Genomic DNA, 21901 nt, shown 5'->3' with positions numbered 1-21901 from the left:
GCTTCACTGAAGGCAGACCTGGTTAAGCAACTTTAGCTTAGGGTATCACATTAGTACATTTGGAGTCATTTTTGAATTTTTCCTTCCCCTCAACTATTTTATCTGGTTAATGTGCAAGTTCTGCTGGTTCCACTGCTAAAGTACATTTTGAGTTAATCCACTTTTCTCTATCTGCACCGCTGTGTTCCAAGCCATCACTATCCCAAAAGTCCTCCCTCTTCCTCTATAGTTTCTGCTCTGTCTTCTGCCCAATCCATTTTCTCCATAATGGGTGGAGTCATCCTTTAAAAATGCTGACATAAGTCCGTGTAACTCCTCTACTTAAAAATCCTTCACTGCTTTTCTATTGCTTTTGTTTTGTTATACAAATTCCCTAGCACAGCAGTCAGGCCTGGCATGGTCTTCTCAGTGTATCTCATGCCATAGTCCCTTCTTGTTCACCTCACTCCATGTCTCCAGATTCTTGTCAGTTCCTAAGGTATACCTCCTTCTCACCATAAGACCATTAAATGTCTCACTCCTTTTTCCACATCAGGTCTCGGTTTTAATGCCACCTTTTCAGAGAGGGCCTTCCTGACTGTCTAACTTTCCCATGATCCTCTATTTTAACTCCCTGTTTATGTCCTCAGTAGCGCATTACAGATTAATTGTATACATTTTGTATATTTATTTGCTAATTGCCTATCTTTCTCAAAGAATGTAGGCTCAAATGAGGGTGTACTGTCTTGCTCACAATTTATTAAGTTCCCAGCAAAAAGCAAGCATCATTACATATTTGTTGAATAGATAGAATGACTTTAGAACAATCTTAAAAAAAATCTTATGTTTAATTTTTAATTACTTCTTTGATCTTCAGTGGTTCCTCGTTCATTATGCAAGTGATTAATTTTAAACAAATCCCTTCAAGTTCATTATGTAAAAAGTATTAAATGTGACACTTTACTCTTTCAAGGAGTGCTCAATATTGGAAAGAAAATTAACATGCCAAGAGGATATTTTAATAGAACATTTTGTTGAGATTTGTATCACAGTAACCAACTGAGGCTGCTTAGCCTAGTTATTTGTCTCAATCTTTGTGTTACCCTGTGACTGACTTTAAGAAAATGAAGTATGCCAGTTGTCTTATTTACCACTGTAATCTATTGATATGGGTCTATAAACCAAATTTCAGGGCGACAAATTCTCAAAACTCAGAAAGCCAGTCTCTTGGACTCAGGGTTAAGAATTTGTGAGTCTGAAGACTGTGCTCTTACATATTTCAGGTGAGTCTCCATTGAGGTCCAGTTTCTGAAAGCCAAGCAAAGGGGCCCAAGACTATATTGTAGTTACCAAAACTGGATATCTCAGAACTTCAGAACTGAGTTATTAGATCAAGAAGGAAACCCAAGGGCGCCAGGGTGACTCAGTTGGTCAGGCATCTGACTCTTGATTTTGGCTCAGGTTATGATCTCATGGTTGTGAGACTGAGCCCCGCGTTGGGTTCGCAGAGCCTGTTTAAGATTTTCTCTCTCCTCCCTCTGCCCCTTTCCCACTTGCATGTACATGTGTTCCCTCTCTCTCTCTCTCTCTCAGAAAATGAGAACAAGCAAACAAACAGAATGAATTCATGAAAGAAGTAAGCCAAAATAGCCCAACCAGGGGCCTGGTGATCTTGTCTGCCATGCTGCAGGTACTCAAGTGATGGACTGAAGGACATGAGTTAAGGAATGTGGATGAGTAGTATTGTGTATGAGAGGACGATTGGAATGCCACAATCAAAAGTTAATTTAGACTTTCAGAGATCAGGATGAAAGCTGAAAAAATCTATTAAAATGTTCTACTTTAAGCATACTTGATATATGGATATTTGAAGAATCTGGATGATTGAACGTATATATTTTAAATTGGAATGTTCAGACTTTGTATTAGTTTCCTGGGGCTGGTCTGACAAAGTGCCACAAACTGGGTGGCTTTTAAACAACAGAAAATCACTATCTCAGTTCTGGAGGCCAGGAGTTCAGGATCAAGGTATCTACAGGGTTGACTCATTCTGAGGGCTGCAAGGGAAGGCTGTGTTCCAGGCCTCTCTCCTTGCCTTGTAGATGACTGTCTTCTTTTATGTTAACATCATCTTCCCTCTGTACGTGTCTGTGTCCAAATCTCCCCTTCTTATACAAACAACAGTCATGTTGGATTAGAGCCCACCCTGAGGGCTTCATTTTAACTTGATTGCCCTGTAGAGATCCTATCTCCAAGGAAGAAGAGGTGCTGGGGTTAGAAATTTAGAGGAAATACAATTCAACCCATAACAGACCTTAAGAATTAATTATATGTCATTTTTAATATAGACAATAAAAAGAACATATGTCAAAAATATTTTCTTCATGTGGCTTTAAACTCAAGCACATCCCTGCCCCCCAAAAATCTAAGAAACTAACTACCTGTAGAAATTACAATGTGCTATCTACATACTGTAGTCTATAACCTGTAAGCAAACTATAATAAAACTATTTTAGTAAAGAAATTAATTAGTATCACTCTCTAAGTTGAAACTTGTCTTTGCACAGTCATTTAGCCTTAACTAGAGTGTATTAGAAGCACCCTTTTTGGGGTAGAAGTTTGGTATTAATAACATAGCAGTTGACACAGAGGACAGATTTTCAGCAGGAGTTACATGTGCTAATGAAGCTTGGAGCTTACTGGAGGTTGATTTTAACGTTTCTCTTGCTTTCCCACTAATGAGATCTAAATGATAGGACTGATAGACTTTTTTTTTTTCTCAAGTATTATTTAAAAGCCAGATCACATTTTAATTTAACATTGAATTGCCCATAAAATATTAAATAAGGTAAATGCAGCAAAATTATCCAACTTAGGAAATGTGCTAATCTTTTTTTTTTTTTTTTTTTTTTTTTTTTGCTTTTAAATCCTTAGCTGGGTTTTATAAAGAAACTCAGCAAAATCCATTTTCTTCCTCTTTAAAATGGTGTTGTGTTTGTACGGCTAGGAACTGGGCACTGTTTTCAACAGTGGTGGTCTCTTAGTGTGATAAGAGATAAACAAATCCTATGTTCATTCATTGATTGCATGATTTCTGTGTTTCCTAACTTTTTTTTTTTCTTATGGACAAAATATAATGCTAATTTTCACCTTCAGGGAAAGGTTATTCTGCCATTTTTCAAGGCCATTAGTGATGGAACTTGTGATGTGGTGTCCATATAACTGGCTTTTTTTTTTGTTTTTTTGCTGATATCTTCTGTTTATCCCATGCCCCCTCCTCCTGTCAATGCCCGGCGGTATTTATTTTGCAAAGTGCTTGGATGCTCGTTCTGTCTGATGCACTCATCATTGCCAGCAAGTCCTCCATTCACTGACAGCTGAGGTACAGCAAGCGGGCACTGGTTCATTCATACGCTTCAGTTGCTGTTGTAACACAGGCCCCAGCCTGACAGGTGAAGCGAACGGTGTAGTTTTGTGATGTGATTACCTGGAACCACAGGTCCACATTCACCCAAATGAATGAAATTGATTTTGATTTGCAGTCCAACAAAGTAAGGTTCCAGAATGTCAGCCATCCATCCATCCATCCCCTGTTCCCCCACCTCTGGTCTTTAGTTAAGTTGCAATATTAATGGGATAGATTTTATTTAAATACAATTTGGTTGAATAAGGGTGGCAATGGTCAAGACTCCCATTAATAAAACTTTTTTTTCTGCAAAAGTTTATTCTTAGAAATATAACTATATTAAATACTTGTCATGACTCAGAAGAAGATTTAGTTTTGACTTTTTGGAAGATACTACACATTAAACATAGATACATATCCTTGTAGCTACACTCTCCTAACAGTTTCCCATTCCTCAATCTGTCTAGGAATCATTTTTAGTCTTGGAAGTATTTTTTTTTAATTTTTCAAGTTTTTATTTATTTTGAGAGAGAGACAGAGAGAATGAGCAAGAGAGGGGCAGAGAGAGAGGGAGAGAATCCCAAACAGGCTCTGCTCTGTCAGCTTGAAGCCCAATGTGGGGCTTGAACTCATGAACTTTGAGATCATGACCTGAGCCCAAAGCAACAGTCAGATGCTTAACCGATTGAGTCACCCAGGCGTCCCATAGTCTTGAAAGTATTTTTGGAGAAAGGCACAGACTTAATTTTCATATGGATGTGTAGGGCTGAGCACTTCATTCCCTCTCATTGCCATATTTTTTGCTGCTATTAAAAGGTATTGAGATCTCTGTACTAAACTTCTGCATGTTTATTGGTATCTGCCAGGCTAGTGGTTTTGGAATCTGGCTGTATATGTAATATATATACCCTAGTCAATTTCTTGAAAAAAAAAATTCCACAGACTCCTAGGCCTCACTCCACAGCCACTTTATGACTGTCTCTCGAATAGATCCTGTTAGAGCCCAAGTAGCAATAAAAAATTGGTTTATCTTCTGGAGTGTAAGTAGGATTCAAGTTTTAGATGATGCTAGATATTGTGAGATATTTTCAGTGAGGGTGGATAATACCCATATTTGAGGATTAGTCAATTGGCTTCTTACATTAACATTAACAACTACAATAACAACAGCCATAAGGAAAAAACCCCACAAAAACAAGCTGGATTTCATCTAAGAAAATAGAGTGAATATTCCAAACTCTGCAGCATTCAAATGAAGGATACACAGAACAATGGGAAATTATCTGAATAGTCATTACAATACAAAGTAAATTACTAAAATAAGTAAATTATAACAACTAGACATTAATGCCACTTGCATTTATGCACATACACTAGTATCAGTCCTGTTCAAATACCTTATTACATTGAATTTTCTTCCCATGAATTAGTTATTTTTAGACCCATTTTAAAGATGATCAGCCAAAGGCTTAGAGATGAGAAATAAATTTCCCTGATGTCACACAGTTATTACCAAGTGCTTTTAAAATTATCTTGCTATGGGGTCACCTGGGTGGCTCAGTTGGTTAAGTATCCAACTTTGGTTCAGGTCATGATCTCGCGGTTCACGAGTTCGAGCCCCACATTGGGCTTGCTGCTGTCAGCACAGAGCCTGCTTCGGATCTTCTGTCCACCCCCACTCTCTCTACCTCTCCTCTGCTTGCTCTCTTTCTCTCAAAAATAAATAACATTAAAAAAATATCATGCTATGATTGGCATTGTTTCTGGCTTATGTTTCATGCCCTTTCCATTACACCACACTTAAAATGTTTAGTGCTGTTCGACTCTGTACTATTAGACTTTTGCTCATTCTCTAACTCTCTTTCTTTATGCACATACATACATATTTTATTTATTTATTTATTTATTTATTTATTTATTTATTTTTAAATATTTTATTTTTGAGACAGAGAGAGACAGAGCATGAACAGGGGAGGGTCAGAGAGAGAGGGAGACACAGATTCCAAAACAGGCTCCAGGCTCTGAGCCATCAGCACAGAGCCCGACGCGGGGCTTGAACTCATGGACCGTGAGATCATGACCTGAGCCGAAGTCGGATGCTTAACCGGCTGAGCCACCCAGGCGCCCCTACATACATATTTTAAAATATGTTTTTAAAATATGACGTGGAATATCGTATTATCAGAATGGCATAACTGATGAGCCACAAACTCTGTGTCAAATATGTTGGTCTTATTCCCTGTCCCAGGTTCCCTTTCTTCCCTCCCATAGTAAGGAGGTCTATTCCATTTTTATTCCCCCAGCCCAAGGCTTCTTAATCACAGCATTATTGATGTTTTGGATTTGCTAATTCTTTGTTGTGCGGGCTACCCTATGCATTATAGGATGTTTGGCAACATCCCCACTTTCAATCTAATAGATACCATTAACACCACCCAGTGTCATAATCTAAAATGTCTCCATAATTGTGGCCAAATATCCCTTGGGAAACAAAATTTTCCCCAACAGAGAAGGATTGCTTTAAGCTCAGTCTGAAAGTAGCTAAATAAAAGTGTAGTCCCTCTGCTCTGTTTCTTTCCTGCACATCAGGGGCTTTAGTTATTTAGGCATCGAGTTAGAACAAGTCAAGTTATGCTGTGGTAACAAACAATGGCAAAATTGGCTTAAATCAACAAGCCACTGGCTCTCCAGGGCAGCTGGCCTCCTGAGCTTAGTTAGCATTCTAGACCACTTCAGTCTTCTAGCAGTTCACTATCCACACATGTTTTCATGACCATTGCTGCAGGGAAAGATAGAGCATGGAGACCTGTGCATGAGGTCCTACATATGTCCTTCTGGAAGGTACACATGTTACTTCAGCTCACTTATTATTGACAAAAGCAAGTCAGATGGCTCTAACTTTCAGGCAGAGAAGAAATTTAGTCCTCCATGCTTGAAAGAGGATAACTGGGAGCACTGGTGAGCATCAAGTGACATCTACCATCATCATTTATAAACTGTTGTCTGAATGCTTCATATTGAACCTAGTAAAGTTCTAGGTGACGTGATTCAAATAAAGTTGAAATAGAGTATTTACCCATTATTTCAGGAGAGAATGTACACGTGTGAAATAATCAGTGTGGAAGACAATATATACCACACACAATAAATTATAATAGTGTTCATTAAAGTTATATATTGATTTGGAAAATATTTGCATTTTTATGATATTTGCATGGTATTTCTTTTGGGTTCTGGGACCCAATTTCAATGTGTGTGTGAGGTGAGGAGATTTCCCCATACAGTCATCAATTTTCTGGGCACCAACTTGGGGTCCTACAATTCGACCTGACTCTGATACTATCTACCTGGAAGTATCATCAGATTCCCAAGTTAAGATTTCAGTCCTAGAAGACTGTCCCCCACTCTCCACTTCAGATGTCAGTTGCAAGCCCAAGTTGTTACCTGTGCTTCTGACTGGTTATAAATCACAGGTACTATGACCGCTTCCTTTTTTTGGGTTTGATTAATTTTCTAGAGCAGTTCACAGACTTAGGAAATGTTTCACTAGGTTACTGGCTTACTTTAAGAGGATATAATTCAGGAACAGACGGATGGAATAGACGCACAGGGCAAGGAATGTGGGAGACGGCTTGGAGCTTCCAGACCTTCTCTGGGAGCCCCACTCTTTCTGTGTCACCAACCTGGAAGTTCTTGGAATCCTGACCTTGGAATCCTGGGTTTTATGGAAGCTTCATTATCTAGGGATAATTGATTAAATCATTGGCCACTGATGATTGGCTCAACCTCCAGCCCTCTCTCTTCCTGGAAGCCAAGGGGTGGGACTTCAGGTTCAGTCCCTCTAATCACAAAGTTGGTTCCCCTGGTCAACCAGGCCATCCTTAGGTGCTATCCAGAAGTTACTTCATTAACACAGCAAAAGACACCTTATGGCTCTCATCACTTAGGAAACTGTGCCAGAAACTGCGATGAAGACCAAATATATATTATTATAAAATCACAGTATATCTATTTATTCATTGTCTTTTTTCTTAATGTCCAATAAAGTTTCATAAATCTTTCTGGTTAAATGTCTTCCTAGTTGTTTTATAATTTTGCTTTTATTTTTGAATGAGATTCACCTCTACCTCCCCATTTCTTTTTTTTATTGTTTATTAACAAATGAACGTAAAATTGTTTTTTGAGAGAGAGAGAGAGAGAGAGAGAGTGCGAGTGGGGGGAAGGGCAGAGAGACAGGAAGACACAGAATCCGAAGCAGGCTCCAGGCTTTGAGCTGTCAGCACAGAGCCCAGTATGGGACTGAAACCCACAAAACGTGAGGTCATGTCCTGAGCTGAAGTCGGCCACTTAACCGACTGAGCCACCCGGGCACCCCTCTGTTTTTTTTTTAATGTCTATTTATTTTTGAGGCACAGAGAGAGTGTGGGATAGAGGATCCCAAGTGGGCTTTGTGCTGATAGCAGCCAGTCCAAAATGGGGCTCAGACTCTCAAACTGAGCGATCATGACCTGAGCTGAAGTTAGACGACTGAGCCACAACCACCCAGGCGCCCCTCCACCTCCCCATTTCTACCTGACTACTGCTGGCACACAGAAAAGCTGTTTGATTTTGGTACATTTTCCTTAATCCATATATCTTAATACCTGTAATATTTTGTATAGCTTTGTAATTGAGTCTTTTAAGGAGTGATTCTCAAAGTTTTGCCCTGAACTAGAAGCATCAGGATTGCTTGGGAACTTGTTAGAGAAGTCCAAATTCTTGGACTCTCAACCCAGATCTACTGACTCAGAAACTTTGAGGGTAGAATCTAGACTTTGGGATATTTAGATATGGAAACATAGTTGAAAAATAATGACAGCATTTTCTTTTTCTTTTTTGATTTTTTACAGATTGTTATATTTCTTCTTAACTTGTAGCATTAGGTGAAACATGTAAGACAACGTTGGGTACTAATAGATATAATCTTGACTTTGATTTTGTTTAAAAGAAGACTATTGTTTGTTAGTTTCTGGTGTTTAAAAGTTCTCTTACTATTTGAAATTTTTACGCAGAGTTTTAAACAGGAATGATGACTGATTTTTGTAAATGTTTTACAGGATTTACTCCCATAATCATGGGAGTTTTGCCTTTAACTTATTAGTGTTTGAAATATGTGGATGAGTTTCCAAACGTTGAACCACATATACAATCAAGGAATAAATACAACTTGGTGGACTTATTTTAATATGTTGCTGGATTTGGCTTGCTATTGCCTATTTCCTAGCATTTTAGTTAATTGAATTGTTTGTTTCCTTAAAAACAACATTACGGTATTTTTTCTTTCAATAATAATATTATATCAATAATACTGTTACAACATCTAATATTGTTAATGCACCTTTTCCTGTGTCAAATTTAAAGGTTAATTGCATTTTATTACCACATATTTTCTGTAGCTCCTCAGACCTCAAACCATAACAGTAACAATAATAATAGTTGCCTCTATGTATTCTCATTAGAATTCTCCCAAATATCTGGCTGGGTAGCTGCCCTCGTCAAGTGGAGCATGTAACCATCAAGCTGAAGCACGAATTGGGGATTACAGCTGTAATGAATTTCCAGACTGAATGGGATATTGTACAGAATTCCTCAGGCTGTAACCGCTACCCAGAACCCATGACTCCAGACACCATGATTAAGCTATATAAGGAAGAAGGCTTGGTCTACATCTGGATGCCGACCCCAGATATGAGCACTGAAGGTAAGCATCAGAAAAATCTTTCTGGCTTCTTGTTGAAGTGTTTCAGAGAAGCCATCGCTGTCTGTCTGTCTGTCTGTCTGTCTGTCTGTCTTATCTATCTATCTATCTATCTATCTATCATCTATCTACCTACCTATCTACCTACCCACCTACCTTTATGTCTATAATTGAGTGACTTAAATATGAGTGATAGAAATGGAATAACTATAAGGTTTTAGGTTTAATAGATTTGACATATTTTGATAATTTGGCCAAGAGTCTGTTTAACATGGCTCCTTTGATTTGTTTATTCATTAACTATATGTCTATTGTGTGCCTGATGTATGTGTGGCATTATGCCGGCCGCTGGGAACACAGTGGTGAGGAAAAGCAGGCCTAGCTCCTGTCCCCATAGACCTTATAGTCCTAAAGGGAAGACACACATTAATCAAATAACTATGAACAGAAATTTACAAATACGATGAAACTTGTGTTAGAAAGATACTGCTGTGAGAGCATATGCACAGGCAAATCAGATGTAGGAAGAGGGTCAAGGAAGGTTTTCCTAGGTATGTCTGAGCTAGATCAAAGGATGGGGTTGTTGGGGGTGAGGTGGGAAAGAGGCTTCCAGCAAGAGGGGGCAGCTTAGGAAGTCTCTGCTGCAGGAGAACATAGAATGTTCTAAAAGAAGCCCAGTATGGCTGCAGGTCAGGGAATGAAGGAAGAGGATCTTGCAGATTTGGGCCACAATAAGGATTTTAGACTGTCTCCTAAAAGCAGTAAGAAGCAGTTGAAAGGGTGGGAGACTGGGCTAGTGCCAAGATCACTTTTTTTTTTTTTTTCCCCTTCAGAAGTGCGGTTTGCCCCGTGGACAAAAGATGGAGGTGGGCTCTCAGTGGATCTGGGGACACCAGTTAGGAGGTTACTGCGATAGTTGAAGTGAGAGATAATGAGGGATGACACAGTTGGGGGCAGGGTGGCAATGGTGAGGCTGTAGCTACTGCACAAGTACTGGCTGAGCATGTCTTTGTGAAGAGGGGTCAGGACATGTGTGCTGCTGGGAAAATGAGAGAGACAGAAGGCATAGTTTTGATCTAATGGCAAGAGGTGATAAGACAAGCTCAAAACTAATTACAGTGCAGAGAAGAATGTGATGTGAGTAACGAGTCACGTGTTCCTCGTGGGTTATGAGGTGGGGAGAAAAGCACAGGGAGGCTATATCAATGTCATGGCATTTGAGGTGGGCGTGGCTTTGACAGGTTGATGGAGAGGGAGGAAGGGCATGCCAGGTGGATGAAACAGTGTAAGTCAAGGCCTAAGGCATGGCATTTTACAGGAATGCTCTGTATTTCAGCATGGCGGTAGAGTAAGGTTCTCTCTGGGAAAGGAATGAGGGGAAGTGAAGCCGAGAGAACCAAGTTACACTACTAGTTCAACCGGCTGTCAGCAGGGGGCAGCAGAGGGCTGTGGGAATGGCATTGGCAAGGGACTTTGGTGAACTGCTATTCTGGGGGAAAGAAGGAAGGCAGGGATGCCTAGCCAGGAAATGTCTCCACCCTCAGTCCTCTTCCCCACAAAGTACATAACGTATCAGACACTCTCCTAAGCAGTTTCGTGCCCAACTCCTATAATTCCGACAAGACTCCAGGCACTTGTAGTTATCTCCATTTTGCAGAGGAAGAGACAGGTACGAAAGTGTTAAGTAGTGTGGCCAAGGTCATAGGGAAAGACACACAGCCTGGATTTCAACACAGGCAGTCAGACTTGGATCATGGCTGCAGACACAGCGCTATGACGCTACTTCCTGCGTGCTCATGTGGACTTTCAGTCCCTTGTGCTCATGATGACCTGGAGTTAGACAAAGACCATTTGCCAGGGAGATGGCTTGTCTCCCCAGAGTCAACAGTCCAGGATGTAGGTGGGGACAGAAGACCTTGAGGATCCTTGGGAACCTGGCTGTCGCCTGCCTTGGCTCTTTATGAATCTCAGGTGGTTCTCATGGCTGGGCTGGACTGAACCATCACTCGGGATGAGGTGTAATTTTTCTTCCTGAAGAGGAGATTGTTTGGTTACTCTTGGTGGTAATGCTGGTCCAAAGAAACTTGATTGAGCCATTAGAGCTGTGCTGTTTTTCAAGGAAACAAAATAACTTCGCTTGCACATAAGACCATCGGTTGAATCTAGGCCCACTATAGTTGTGTTAAAATCTTCTGCGGGGGTCACGCAGTCACCAGGCCCCCATCCCCGCCACAACAGTGGAGCGCCTTCCACCCCGGGGCAGTTTGACAAACACCGGTGACAGCAGAATGAAAGCCCCTGAGTAGCTGTGTGATATCGAGCAAACTAGTTCCTGCATTTGGAAAATAGGGTAATAGTTTCTGCCTTACAAGATGATAACAATAGAATCAGATGATTGATACGAAAGTGCTTTGTGTTTCTGGTTTCAAAACAGAGAAGACTGTAAGGACCATGTGCCTGTAGCTTCCAGAGAGCGTTCTGATTCTTGCTGCTTTGATTCTGATTTCATAGCATCGTTACCCGTTGGGAGTGTAACGTGAGACAAGCTTGGAGTAGCTGAGCTGCTAACTGTAGCCGCGTCCTGTTCCATTCCAGGCATTGATTACCCGAGGGCCCTGGTGACTAATAGGTGTTTGCTCAATAGTTTGGGGTATGCAGAAGCCTGAGGGAAAACTCCACCCCCAAAGGCCCACTGTAGTTGTGTTAAATTCTTTTTGGGGGTCACAGGGTCACCAGGTCCCCATCCCCACCACAACAGGGGAACACCTTCTACACTGAGGCAGTTTGGCAACACCAGTGACAGCGAATGAAAGCTCCCACGTGGCAAACTCTGAAGGTTAAATGAAGGCTTTCTTTGGCTCAGCATAACTGGGGGAGTAATCAAAGGGTTAATGACCATTCCAGAGTCGCAGGGGAGGTTTGGACCAGTAGATTAATCTGTGTGGCTCACAATATTAGCACGATGAACATATAGGTTAATTTAGCTGAGTATTTTTAGAACTCTAGAGAAAAATCCATCTGGAAGTGTTTTGAGCTGTAGCATAATGCTGTCAGATAAAGTCTGAGAAAGAAGACAGTGTGTTAGGCCTGACTGTCACCACTGGTTGTCACAGGCCTGTTACAATCAATTGTACTATCGATCCTTACTCTTGTACATTTTGTCATATGTAGAGGAGTTAGTTAGGATTTTTCTTTTCTTTTCTTAAAAAAAAATTGGTTTGTGTCTTTCACCTGAGACATGAAAAGCTCCCAAATCTAGCAGTCACCTGAAAAAAAACCCAAGTCTGTTCATTAAAATTCAGTTTTCTTTCACATAGGAAGTACTCCGATTGTGTTTTGACCTCTATCAGTGCAGTGCTGGTGATAACAAATGGTCTGCCCTTGCCTCCCAAACGACTTAATGTGCTTCCCAGAGTCCCCAGCTGCCCCTTTGTTTGGACAATTCTGTCCAACGCTACCCTGTGCGTGCAGCCCTGCCATGAGGCGGTCACTGACCTTGGGGCCACAACACCTTGGGCTTGGGCCTTGTTGCCACCACGGAGCTTTGTGATATCAAGCAGGCTAGCTCCTGCATTTGGAAAATGTGGTAATTATTTCTGCCTCATAGGTTTATAACAATAGAATAAGATGATTGATATGAAAGTGCTTTGAAAATCACAAAGTTGGGACTATATTTTTTAGTCCCAAGTTCTTAGTTTTCTACCAGAGGATGTACTAGACAGTATGGACCTTATCTATATTACACTGCAAAGGTGAAAAAGGAGATATGCTCAAATAAAACAATCATATATCCTGCCATAAATCTGCCTGGAGTAAAAAAGGGAGGGAGGGAGGGAGGGAGTGTGTGTGTGTGTGTGTGTGTGTGTGTGTGTGTGTGTGTGCGTGTATGTGTTGGAAAGGCTGAGAGATGTTCCAGAAGTAATTTCTTTCAAGGTCAACCTTAGGTAAAGGGCATCTTCAGGGCCTTTTCCACTCCTCTCCCTGATTTCAAGCCCTTGTCCCCTCTCTCCCAATCTTTGTTTGCTCACTGCATGCTTTCAAGAAGCTTTTAATCATTACAGAGTCGGATTAGCCTAGAGGAGGTGTGGACCACAAGTTAGATTAGAGGGGTCTGGTAGTGTCTCAGATCTAATTAGTATTATTGGATTTTTTTTCATTTTATTTTTTATTCATGCACTTAATGAATGCTTCTTGAGCATCCACGGAGATCCAAGGCCTGTTTTAAATTCCAAAGTAAGAACCACAGACAGTTAAATGTTTTGTTAGACCTGCACAGGGTTTAAAATTTTCAACTTAGTTGCCAACAGTTAAAATTTGGAATACTTGCTATAAAAAATCTGGATTTCTCTCTTGCCTTTAGGTATTATCATTTGTATGCATGGAAACTTCTTATCTAATTAACTTCTATATGGAACCGAAGTATATGAAACATGAAAAATTAGAGGCTCTTGTTGACACCGGTTTATTGTGCAAGGTCTGATTATGGACACCCTCTTTTTATTCCTTGGTGGGTTTTGCATTAGCTCAGGCTCCCTAGCATGGGTTTTGTAATAGAGGGATATGGCCCATTGGGCACAGAAAGCTCCTGTAGGGCAGAAGGCCTAACCCCCAGCGAGGATGTTGCTCTCACCTGGGTTAGGAGCAACAGTGTAACCAGGTAGGTCGGGGTCAGAGGCTGAGAATTCAGACTGACAGCATGGGGGCCAGCAAGTACCACAGACCAGGCAGGTTAGGGAAGGGCAGTAGTATAGTGGTTAAGACCAGAGGCTCTGGAGTTGTGCTGACTGGGTTTGAATGGTCACCTTGGGCAAATCTCCTCGTCTCAGTTCCCTCAGGTATAAACGGAGGATAATAATAGCACCAACCTCATAGTTGTTAAAAGGTGATTGTAAATGAACTATTGCATGCACAGTGCTTAGAACAGCACTTGGCAGGTAGAAGGGGCAGGTAGATGTTAGCTGTCATTAATCAAAGTAGACTGATTTGTAGTCCCTAGACATCAAGATAAGTGAGAGCTCCAGTGGAGGCCAGGCCGAGACAGGTGGACATCCTGGACCAGGTCCTTGTCTGCTGTCCTTTCTTCTCATTTAGTTTTTTGTTATGTTATTGAAATATTTGTGTGGCAGTTCTTAAGTGAGGTGGCTAAGTGATTCTAGGAGAAGACCACTGCAGGGTGAAACCGGCAATTAAACGGGGGGCCTTCTGGAGCTTCCCGATGGCAGCTGCCACTTACTTTCCAGGACTACATGTCCGAGGTCACAAAATTCCAAACTCACACATTTCCCTTTTCAACTTCTAAGCTGTATGCATGCCTCTTGAAGAACCTTTTACAGATAAAAAGGAAAGGGAGAGATATTGCCTCATTTGGGCCATTTGATGCAGACCCTTCCTCCGGGAATCTCTGGCCAGAGAGTGCACTGGGGGAAGGGATCCTGATGGGTCCATGTGAACCTGGGCTTGGGCAGGTTGGTGGCACCGATGCTGTGTAAGCTGAACACAGGGGCTGGGGCTCTGACTCCAGAAGCTCCTACAGCACATGGTCACTATTTGGACACTAAACACTTAATGAAAATCCATGTTAATAATGATTCTCAAGGCTATACTTTTTTATTAATTTTTTTTAAATCTATTTTTGAGAGGGAAAGAGAGAGAGAAAGAAAGAGAGAAAGACAAAGAAAGAGAGAAAGAGAGAGAGATAGTGTGAGCAGGGGAGGGGCAGAGAGAGAGGGAGACACAGAATCTGAAGCAGGCTCCAGGCTCTGAGCTGTCAGCACAGAGCCCGATGCAGGGCTCGAACTCACAAACTGTGAGTTCAGAACCTGAGCCAAAGTGAGATGCTTAACGGACTGAGCCACCCCAGGCTCCCCTAGTCAGTAATCTTATAATATTTGTGGTGACAGATGGTAACTACACCTATTGTGCTGAGCATAGCATGTAGTATAGAATTGTCCAATTACTGGGTTGTACCCCTGAAACTAACATCGTATGTCAGCTGTATTTCAAGAAAATAAATTTGTTTTCAGCTCATCTCCTGGCAAAGTACACGGTAGCTGGAGAGGCAGCTGTAACAGGGAGCTTGGCACGTGATGCCAGCTGTGGCAGGAGCAGGAAGAGCCCGGCTTCACAGTTTGCTGTATGGTCATTCCCTTCCCAGCCAGTATTACTTGGGCTACACCTCTAACACCCCTTCCGCAGAACAAAAGGCTTGCACGTGGGCAGGCCTCACCCTTGTTGGCAGGGCTGCTCAAGCATATTTTGGAAGTTTTGCCTCTTCTGATCTCCCAGCTCACATGGTAAGTCAAGTACACAGTACTCTCCCTGAGGCACGCAATGAGACAGCTCTCTGGTGCATATGACATTTTGCATCTTTCCATCTCCAGTGATATGTGACTGCCTCTGGGGAAGTGCCATGAGCAGCTGCCTGTATGGGATGCCCCCCCAGCTCTAACCTCAGAGTACCCCACAGCCTAGTGAGGAAGTGCAAATCGTTTACAGTTGATGGCTGGGTTTGGACCTGCAAACTCAAGTGGCACAGAGGAGCTGGTGTGTCCCCACCTCAGACGCCCTCGGCGATCAGGCAGGGAGCACGAACGTATGGCAACAGGCAGTAGGAGGAGATGGAGCCTGAGGAACTGCGAAGGGTGCCCTGACTAAAGACATTCCAGTCAGAAATGGCCCTAAACTGCTGTGTGGGACCTGTAGCTTTAGATGCCTTGGAAAGCGATGAATAGAATGCCAGCAGCAAACGCAGAATATTGTACTGGCTTCCATGTAGATGTTTCTGCTCCTGTCTCAGAGCAAGGTGAGCCTGAGGCTAAGGTGGACCCACCCCAGACGGAGGGGCAAGTGAGAGGGTCTTCAAACCATGATGGGGTCTTGTAACATCTATCTGTTCTTCTGAGATGCTGACCCCTGATTCCCATGTGTTGTGTTGGCCTCTTAAGGGGCACTTGCATTTTAAAAGAGGACATCTAAAGAGGGAAGTCTAAACTTACTTCAGTGGTTCTCATGACCTCGCGGCTCCACTCCACCATGAAATTCCAGGCCTCCGTGAGGATCTGCATTGAAATCATTTGAGGGGGGAGTTTCCCCACCTTTCCAGTTATCCAGGGGGGTAGCAACGTGAAGCGCCATTGTGCCCCTGTGAATTCGAGAACACAGAGTAGCTAGAGCGTGTCAAGTCACAGGCACATAATCCAGGTTAGGTAATCCGTATAGTTTCCTTCTTTCATTCCCCTTTGAAATAATTTATAGTGACCGTCATCCACCCCCACCCCCCCCACCCCCCCGCCACAAATTTACTGTTTTTGCTCTGAGAACCTGTGTGCAAAAGAAACTCCAGGCATCTAGGAGTTTGATGACTTTAGGGGGCTCCTGCCTCTCATGAGATAAGAGAGTCCAAGCAGGCCTGAGCAGACCATTGCCTATCCTTTCAGTGTGTAAAAGAGAAGACATTTGATCACCTGATAATCAAAATAATAGTCATGAGGTGATAATAACTATAATCACAGTTGCACAGCAAAGGAGAAATGGAATCATTTCAATACTCACTGGTTCATGAGGGAACAAATGAATGATCGTTTATCACATGTGTGTCAATTAATGTTAGCATCTCATTGGCCAAATGAAAATTAGCATATATTGAGTGAAGAAGATTGACTCCTTTGACGAACATGGATTAATTCTGTGTTTTGCATTTATCCCGAAGATCCATTTGGATTAAAGAAAGTCCAGGTGAAATCCTCTAAATCTCTGCCCAATCTGTACAAGCCAATCTGATAGATGTAAAAATCCATTCTTCTGACTATAGACAGTGGTTAACTGTTCTTTGAAAGGAAAGTTGCGCTGATGCAGAAGTCACTCAAAGCAAAAGCAAGTGAAGGTTCAGAGCTGATCCATTGCCTCTGGAGGGCTCTTTCTGCTTTATCGTTAGCGGGCTTTGATATCATCTCACCTTCTCCGTCAAAACAAAGGAATGGAGCCAGCTGTAACGTCCCCGCCTCTCTCTGCATGGCACTGATTTCACCAGGAGCTGCAGGACTTATTATTAGTGGCGATATTGGGGTTCGTTATTCATGTGTATGTGCTGTGCTTTCTCAATCCCAGGCCGAGTACAGATGCTGCCTCAGGCTGTCTGTCTCCTCCACGCACTGCTCGAGAATGGACACACCGTGTACGTTCACTGCAACGCCGGGGTCGGCCGGTCCACCGCGGCCGTGTGCGGCTGGCTCCAGTACGTGCTGGGCTGGAATCTGAGGAAGGTGCAGTACTTCCTCATGGCCAAAAGGCCGGCTGTGTACATTGATGAAGACGCATTGGCCCGGGCAGAAGAAGATTTTTTTCAGAAATTTGGGAAGGTTCGTTCTTCCGTGTGTAGTGTGTAGATGGCCCATCTGCCTCCCCACCCTCCTGATGTCCTTAGGAACCCAGTTTCCTTAGGTGACATCAGTGGAAAGACCTAGAAACGAAGATTCCATCAGAACTAACAAGACTGGTCACTTGGCTTTTCCCACAACCCACCCCCTCTAGTCTGGGGCTGACTTTCTATTATGCTTTGGTTGGACTGTATTTTCTTTGAAATGTTTTACAGTGGAAATTGTGACTGACACATGAGAAAAAGCCACAAGCAATTGCGCTGTGCAGTGTTCTAGCATCAGACGGAAAAGTAATGCATCAAGTTCCTGCTGCCTGCCTGCACACCAGCCCTTTGCTTTACAGTTGCTGGATTTGTTGCGCGAATTAATGACCACATCTTCTTGCTGCATTGTGATGTGACAGGCAGGAGTGTAGATTTGATCACTTGTGTGTTGATACACACACACACACACACACACACACACACACACACACAGGTGCATTGCTTTCCTGCTCAGCTGAATTGAAATGGTAAAATGAGAGCTGGTTAGTTGCCAGAGAAGGGAATAGGGGGAGAGGCCTGGGCTGTGACGAAGGAAGAGCTCACATTGACTGAAAAGTGATGGCTTTCTAGACTTCGTGTTGGCATCCTGCTTCGCAGTTGTTCAAGTTGGTTCTAGGGAATCACCTTTCTTCTCTACCCACAATCCTGTGTGACAACCAGAGGAGAGTTATTGTCTGTCTCCTTGTTTTAGTTGAGGCTCAAGGAGCATTGGCGGCTTGCCCGAGGTCTGAGGGCTAGTCGGGGGCCAGCTGGTGTTTAAAACCCACGTTGAGGTGACTCAGTGCTTTCAACACAACTTGTCTTTTCGGCACAGTATAGTGGATTCTGTTTCTCTCAGAGTAGGGTCAGTTTTTCTGCAGCAGTGTCTACAGTGAGAAATGGAACATCATTCTGGTTAGTTGCCAGAGAATTTAGGAAAGTGGCTATGTTTTGGGCAACCTAATTTGAAATATGATGGGCTGTCTCAACACCCAAGTGGCCGGAGCCATCGCTCAAGAGGGGAGCTGTCCTACCAAAAGAGCCCCAATCCATGAATAATTGTTGCACAGTTTAGGAGCCATCCTGTTTCAGCCCTCAGTTTAAAACAATACATAGTTAACTGTGCCTCCAGGATATCTAGCTCACTACCCTAGGTTCTGTAGGAAATACAAAGATTAACAAGACTTTGCCTTCGAAAAGGTCGCAGCACAGAAACAGCCGTGTGTTCAGTCAACCACACTGTAGGGTCGAACCACGAATGATAGGCCAGAATAGGGGAAAGGAGAAGTAACTTTTATTGGGTGCCTCGTGCGTGCCAGGTGCTTTACAATTTTAATTTAACCTTCACAGTACCCTATGAGGGCGGTTCGTTACTTCTGATACATAGATGAGGAAGTGAAGGCTCAGATAGTTAAATCAACTGCCCAGCATCACACGGTGAATAAATAGAGGAAATGAAATACAAAGCTTGGTTTGTCCGATTCAATGCCTGTGCTTTTTCTATTAAGTTACAATGCCTGTTTATTTTTCTGCTCCTTTTTTTCTTCCATAATTATTTATTGATAGATATGAGAGACTGTGAATTAGGACGTATGGGGGACACATGGGTGAGTTCCCTGGAGTTCAGAGGAGGGAGGGGTGTCCTCACTGTGGGACTCGCGGGATGACTTTTGATTTGTCAGAGAAGGCCAGACAGCTCACATTTCTCCTGCAAGTTTACAAAGTTAAATTTATAAGGCAGGATTGAGTATTATGAAATCTAGCTCCCTTGCTAAAAATAACTAGAGATAACTATTGTATCCAAGTAACCCATTTATGATCATAATGTGTTGTGTAAAATTCAGTCTTAAAAATGGAATATTTCTAATTATGTGTGTGTGTACATGTGTGTGAGAATTTCCTTAATGCCTGAGAAGTTCAGCTATGTAACCACCACTATAGAAAGACCCCTATGGATGGATTTTCTCCTTTTTCTCCTGATAGGCAAAATCAGTTTAGTGCTATTAAAGAATGTTTTAGAATAACCTCTCTTGTCCTCAATAAATGGATGTCTGATGTATTTCAAAATCACCTGGAATTTTGCTAAATAAAAGCATTAAAAATGACCTCTGATTGGGGCACGGGGGTGGCTCAGTCGGTTAAGCGTCAGATTCTTGATTTCAGCTCAGGTCATGATATCACAGTTTGTGAGTTCAGATCAGGTCATGATCTCATGGTTCATGAGTTTGACCCTCACATCAGGTTCCGTGCTGAGAGTGCAGAGCCTGCTTGGGATTCTCTCTCTCCCTCTCTCTGTCTTTCTGTCTCTCTCTCTCAAAATAATAAGCTTTGACCTCTGTTTATAGGATTAAATTTTTTTATTAATTTAATCTGAAATCCAGGAGAACACACTGTGTTTCCCTATTTGTAGAAGAAACAGTCAGCTGAGCTAAATTGTTTTTTCCTTGTCACTCTTATTTTTTCGGTCGTTGATGAAAATCGGCAGTTACAGGACAAAAGGAAGACAAAGGTGAGGGCACCACAAAGAAGTGAGGATGAAAACCTCAAAAGTGTGTCACAGAAAATCAAAGCAGAAACCGTGCCATTAACTGCTTGTCACTGGCATTAACCAAACTTTCCAGTCACAGATTTCTTAAAGAAAAGCAAAATCTCACTCATGGTTAAGAAATGTCCATATAAGTTTGCTTCTTTAAGCTTGAATCATTGTCCCTCAAATATTTTGTGTGTAATATTAGGAAATATCTAGAAAAATAAACCTTTTTTGACCAACTTAAGGTGTGGGTTAAATAACGATGAAAAAAAAAATGTGGTTAGGACCCTGGAAACAGAGTGTGAAAGGCAGGCTGTGAAGATGAGTTAGAAAGGAGAACTTGCCGCACAGGAAAAACACCGAGTCGGGGTGTTCAGAAGTTACAACTGAGAGGCTCTTTACAGATGACCTAGTTAATTCCTTTATTTGACACAGGAGCAAACTATCACTCAGAGACACCAAGCAACAATTCCTGGGGCAAGAGCTTGAATTGACAGCCAGAGGGAAGGGAAAAGCTGGGAAGACGAATCGCAGAATTTATTCAGATTTACTGAAGGGTTACAGCAGAATTCATGAGCAAGAACAGCCAGGACCGTGCGTGGGGAAGGATTAATGGAAAATGGAGCAAGCGGAAGAAAAATGGCTAAAATGAGAAAAAGCAAAGGGCAATGGAATTTCCAAAGGAAGAAAAGGCAGGGATTTCCTTTCACAAAGACTGTCCTGGGAGATTGAGAGGGAAGGTGTGATGGGAGGAACAGGGGTGAGATGAGGTCATGTTCCCAGGAGAGGGGGGCACACTCTGTGTCCACTGACTTCCCTTTGGGACCAGATTTCAGCAGGAAAAAGGGGCAGCTGGATGTGATGTGCTGACCCCAAAGTGGCTTGTTACCTATAAGGAACAAAGAAGGTGCCATTGGAGACGGGACTGAGACTAAACAGGACAGCGCGGGTTAAGCCACCTCTCACTTTAATAACAATAACTGAAGTAATAGTAAGGGGACGAGGAAGGACCACAGTAACAACTTCATTCATTCGAACAATAAAAATGGCAGTAAGAGTAACAGGAAGAGGAAGGATAACAGCAAAAAAGTAACAAATTCTAACAATAACAACAGCAATAATAGTAACAGGAAGAGGAAGGACAATAGTAGCAACTACTTTGGTCGTTCTAACAATAATAATGGCAAAATTGCTAAAGGTAAGAGGTGAGACAATGGTAATAACAACTTCACTCTCTCCTTCCCCAACCCATTGCTCCAAAGTCTGTTCCTTATTCGGTTAATGTTGCTCAGGACTGAACCTCAGACCATTCTTCACTCCTCTCTTTCATTCAAATATCACATTCAATCCATCAGGATAACTTGGCACTGCTCTTGTCAAAGCATCTAGAGGCTAACTACGTTTTACCTCCTCCACTGACCAACTCTGGTCAGAGCCAGTGTGACCTCTAGACTGGACTCTGGAAACAGCATCCTTACTAGTCTCTCTGTTCTCTTCTTCCTCAAATCTACTCTCACCTAGTGGCCAGGGTGATCCTATAAAATGTATGTCAGATCATGTCATTCCTGTGCTCAAAACCTCCAGTGACTTGCCGTGTTATTCAGGGTGCAAGCAAAAGCCCTCCTGGGACACGTACGCCGGTCCTCTGTTACATCTGTGACCTCCTCTCCCACGGCCTCCCCGCTCATCCTGCTGTAGCCGCACAGGCCTTCTTGCTCTTTGAGTACTCCAGGCTGGCTCCTACCACAGGGCAATTGCACTTGCTTCTCTGTCTGCCTGGTGTGCTGGCTCAGGCTCTTACCTCCTCCAGGGATGCCTCTCTGGGCCAGCCTATCAACAGCTGCCATGTCC

At 42.5% G+C, this 21901-nt stretch overlaps 1 protein-coding gene across 3 annotated transcripts in view; it reads left to right on the top strand.

Annotated features, from left to right (window-relative positions):
* The window catches only part of EPM2A (EPM2A glucan phosphatase, laforin), a 107222-nt gene extending 87632 nt beyond the window's left edge, over positions 1–19590 (top strand). The window contains exons 3-5 of one of the 3 annotated variants that reach the window (XR_006217905.1): positions 8884–9125; positions 15146–15415; positions 17229–17276. Coding sequence is in view for 2 of the 3 variants with exons in the window: in XM_042987270.1 (XP_042843204.1) it covers positions 8884–9125; positions 17229–17506 (520 nt within the window). In the remaining variant the exon portion in view is untranslated. Of the gene's footprint in view, positions 1–8883; positions 9126–15145; positions 15416–17228 lie in introns of all 3 variants that reach the window. The other 2 variants (XM_042987270.1, XM_042987271.1) reach the window with 2 other exon arrangements.
* Positions 19591–21901: the final 2311 nt, after the last annotated feature.

The sequence above is a fragment of the Panthera tigris genome, chromosome B2 (genome assembly GCF_018350195.1).
Source record: "Panthera tigris isolate Pti1 chromosome B2, P.tigris_Pti1_mat1.1, whole genome shotgun sequence".
NCBI classification, from domain to species: domain Eukaryota; kingdom Metazoa; phylum Chordata; class Mammalia; order Carnivora; family Felidae; genus Panthera; species Panthera tigris.
This window is presented reverse-complemented; position numbering and strand designations above follow the sequence as displayed.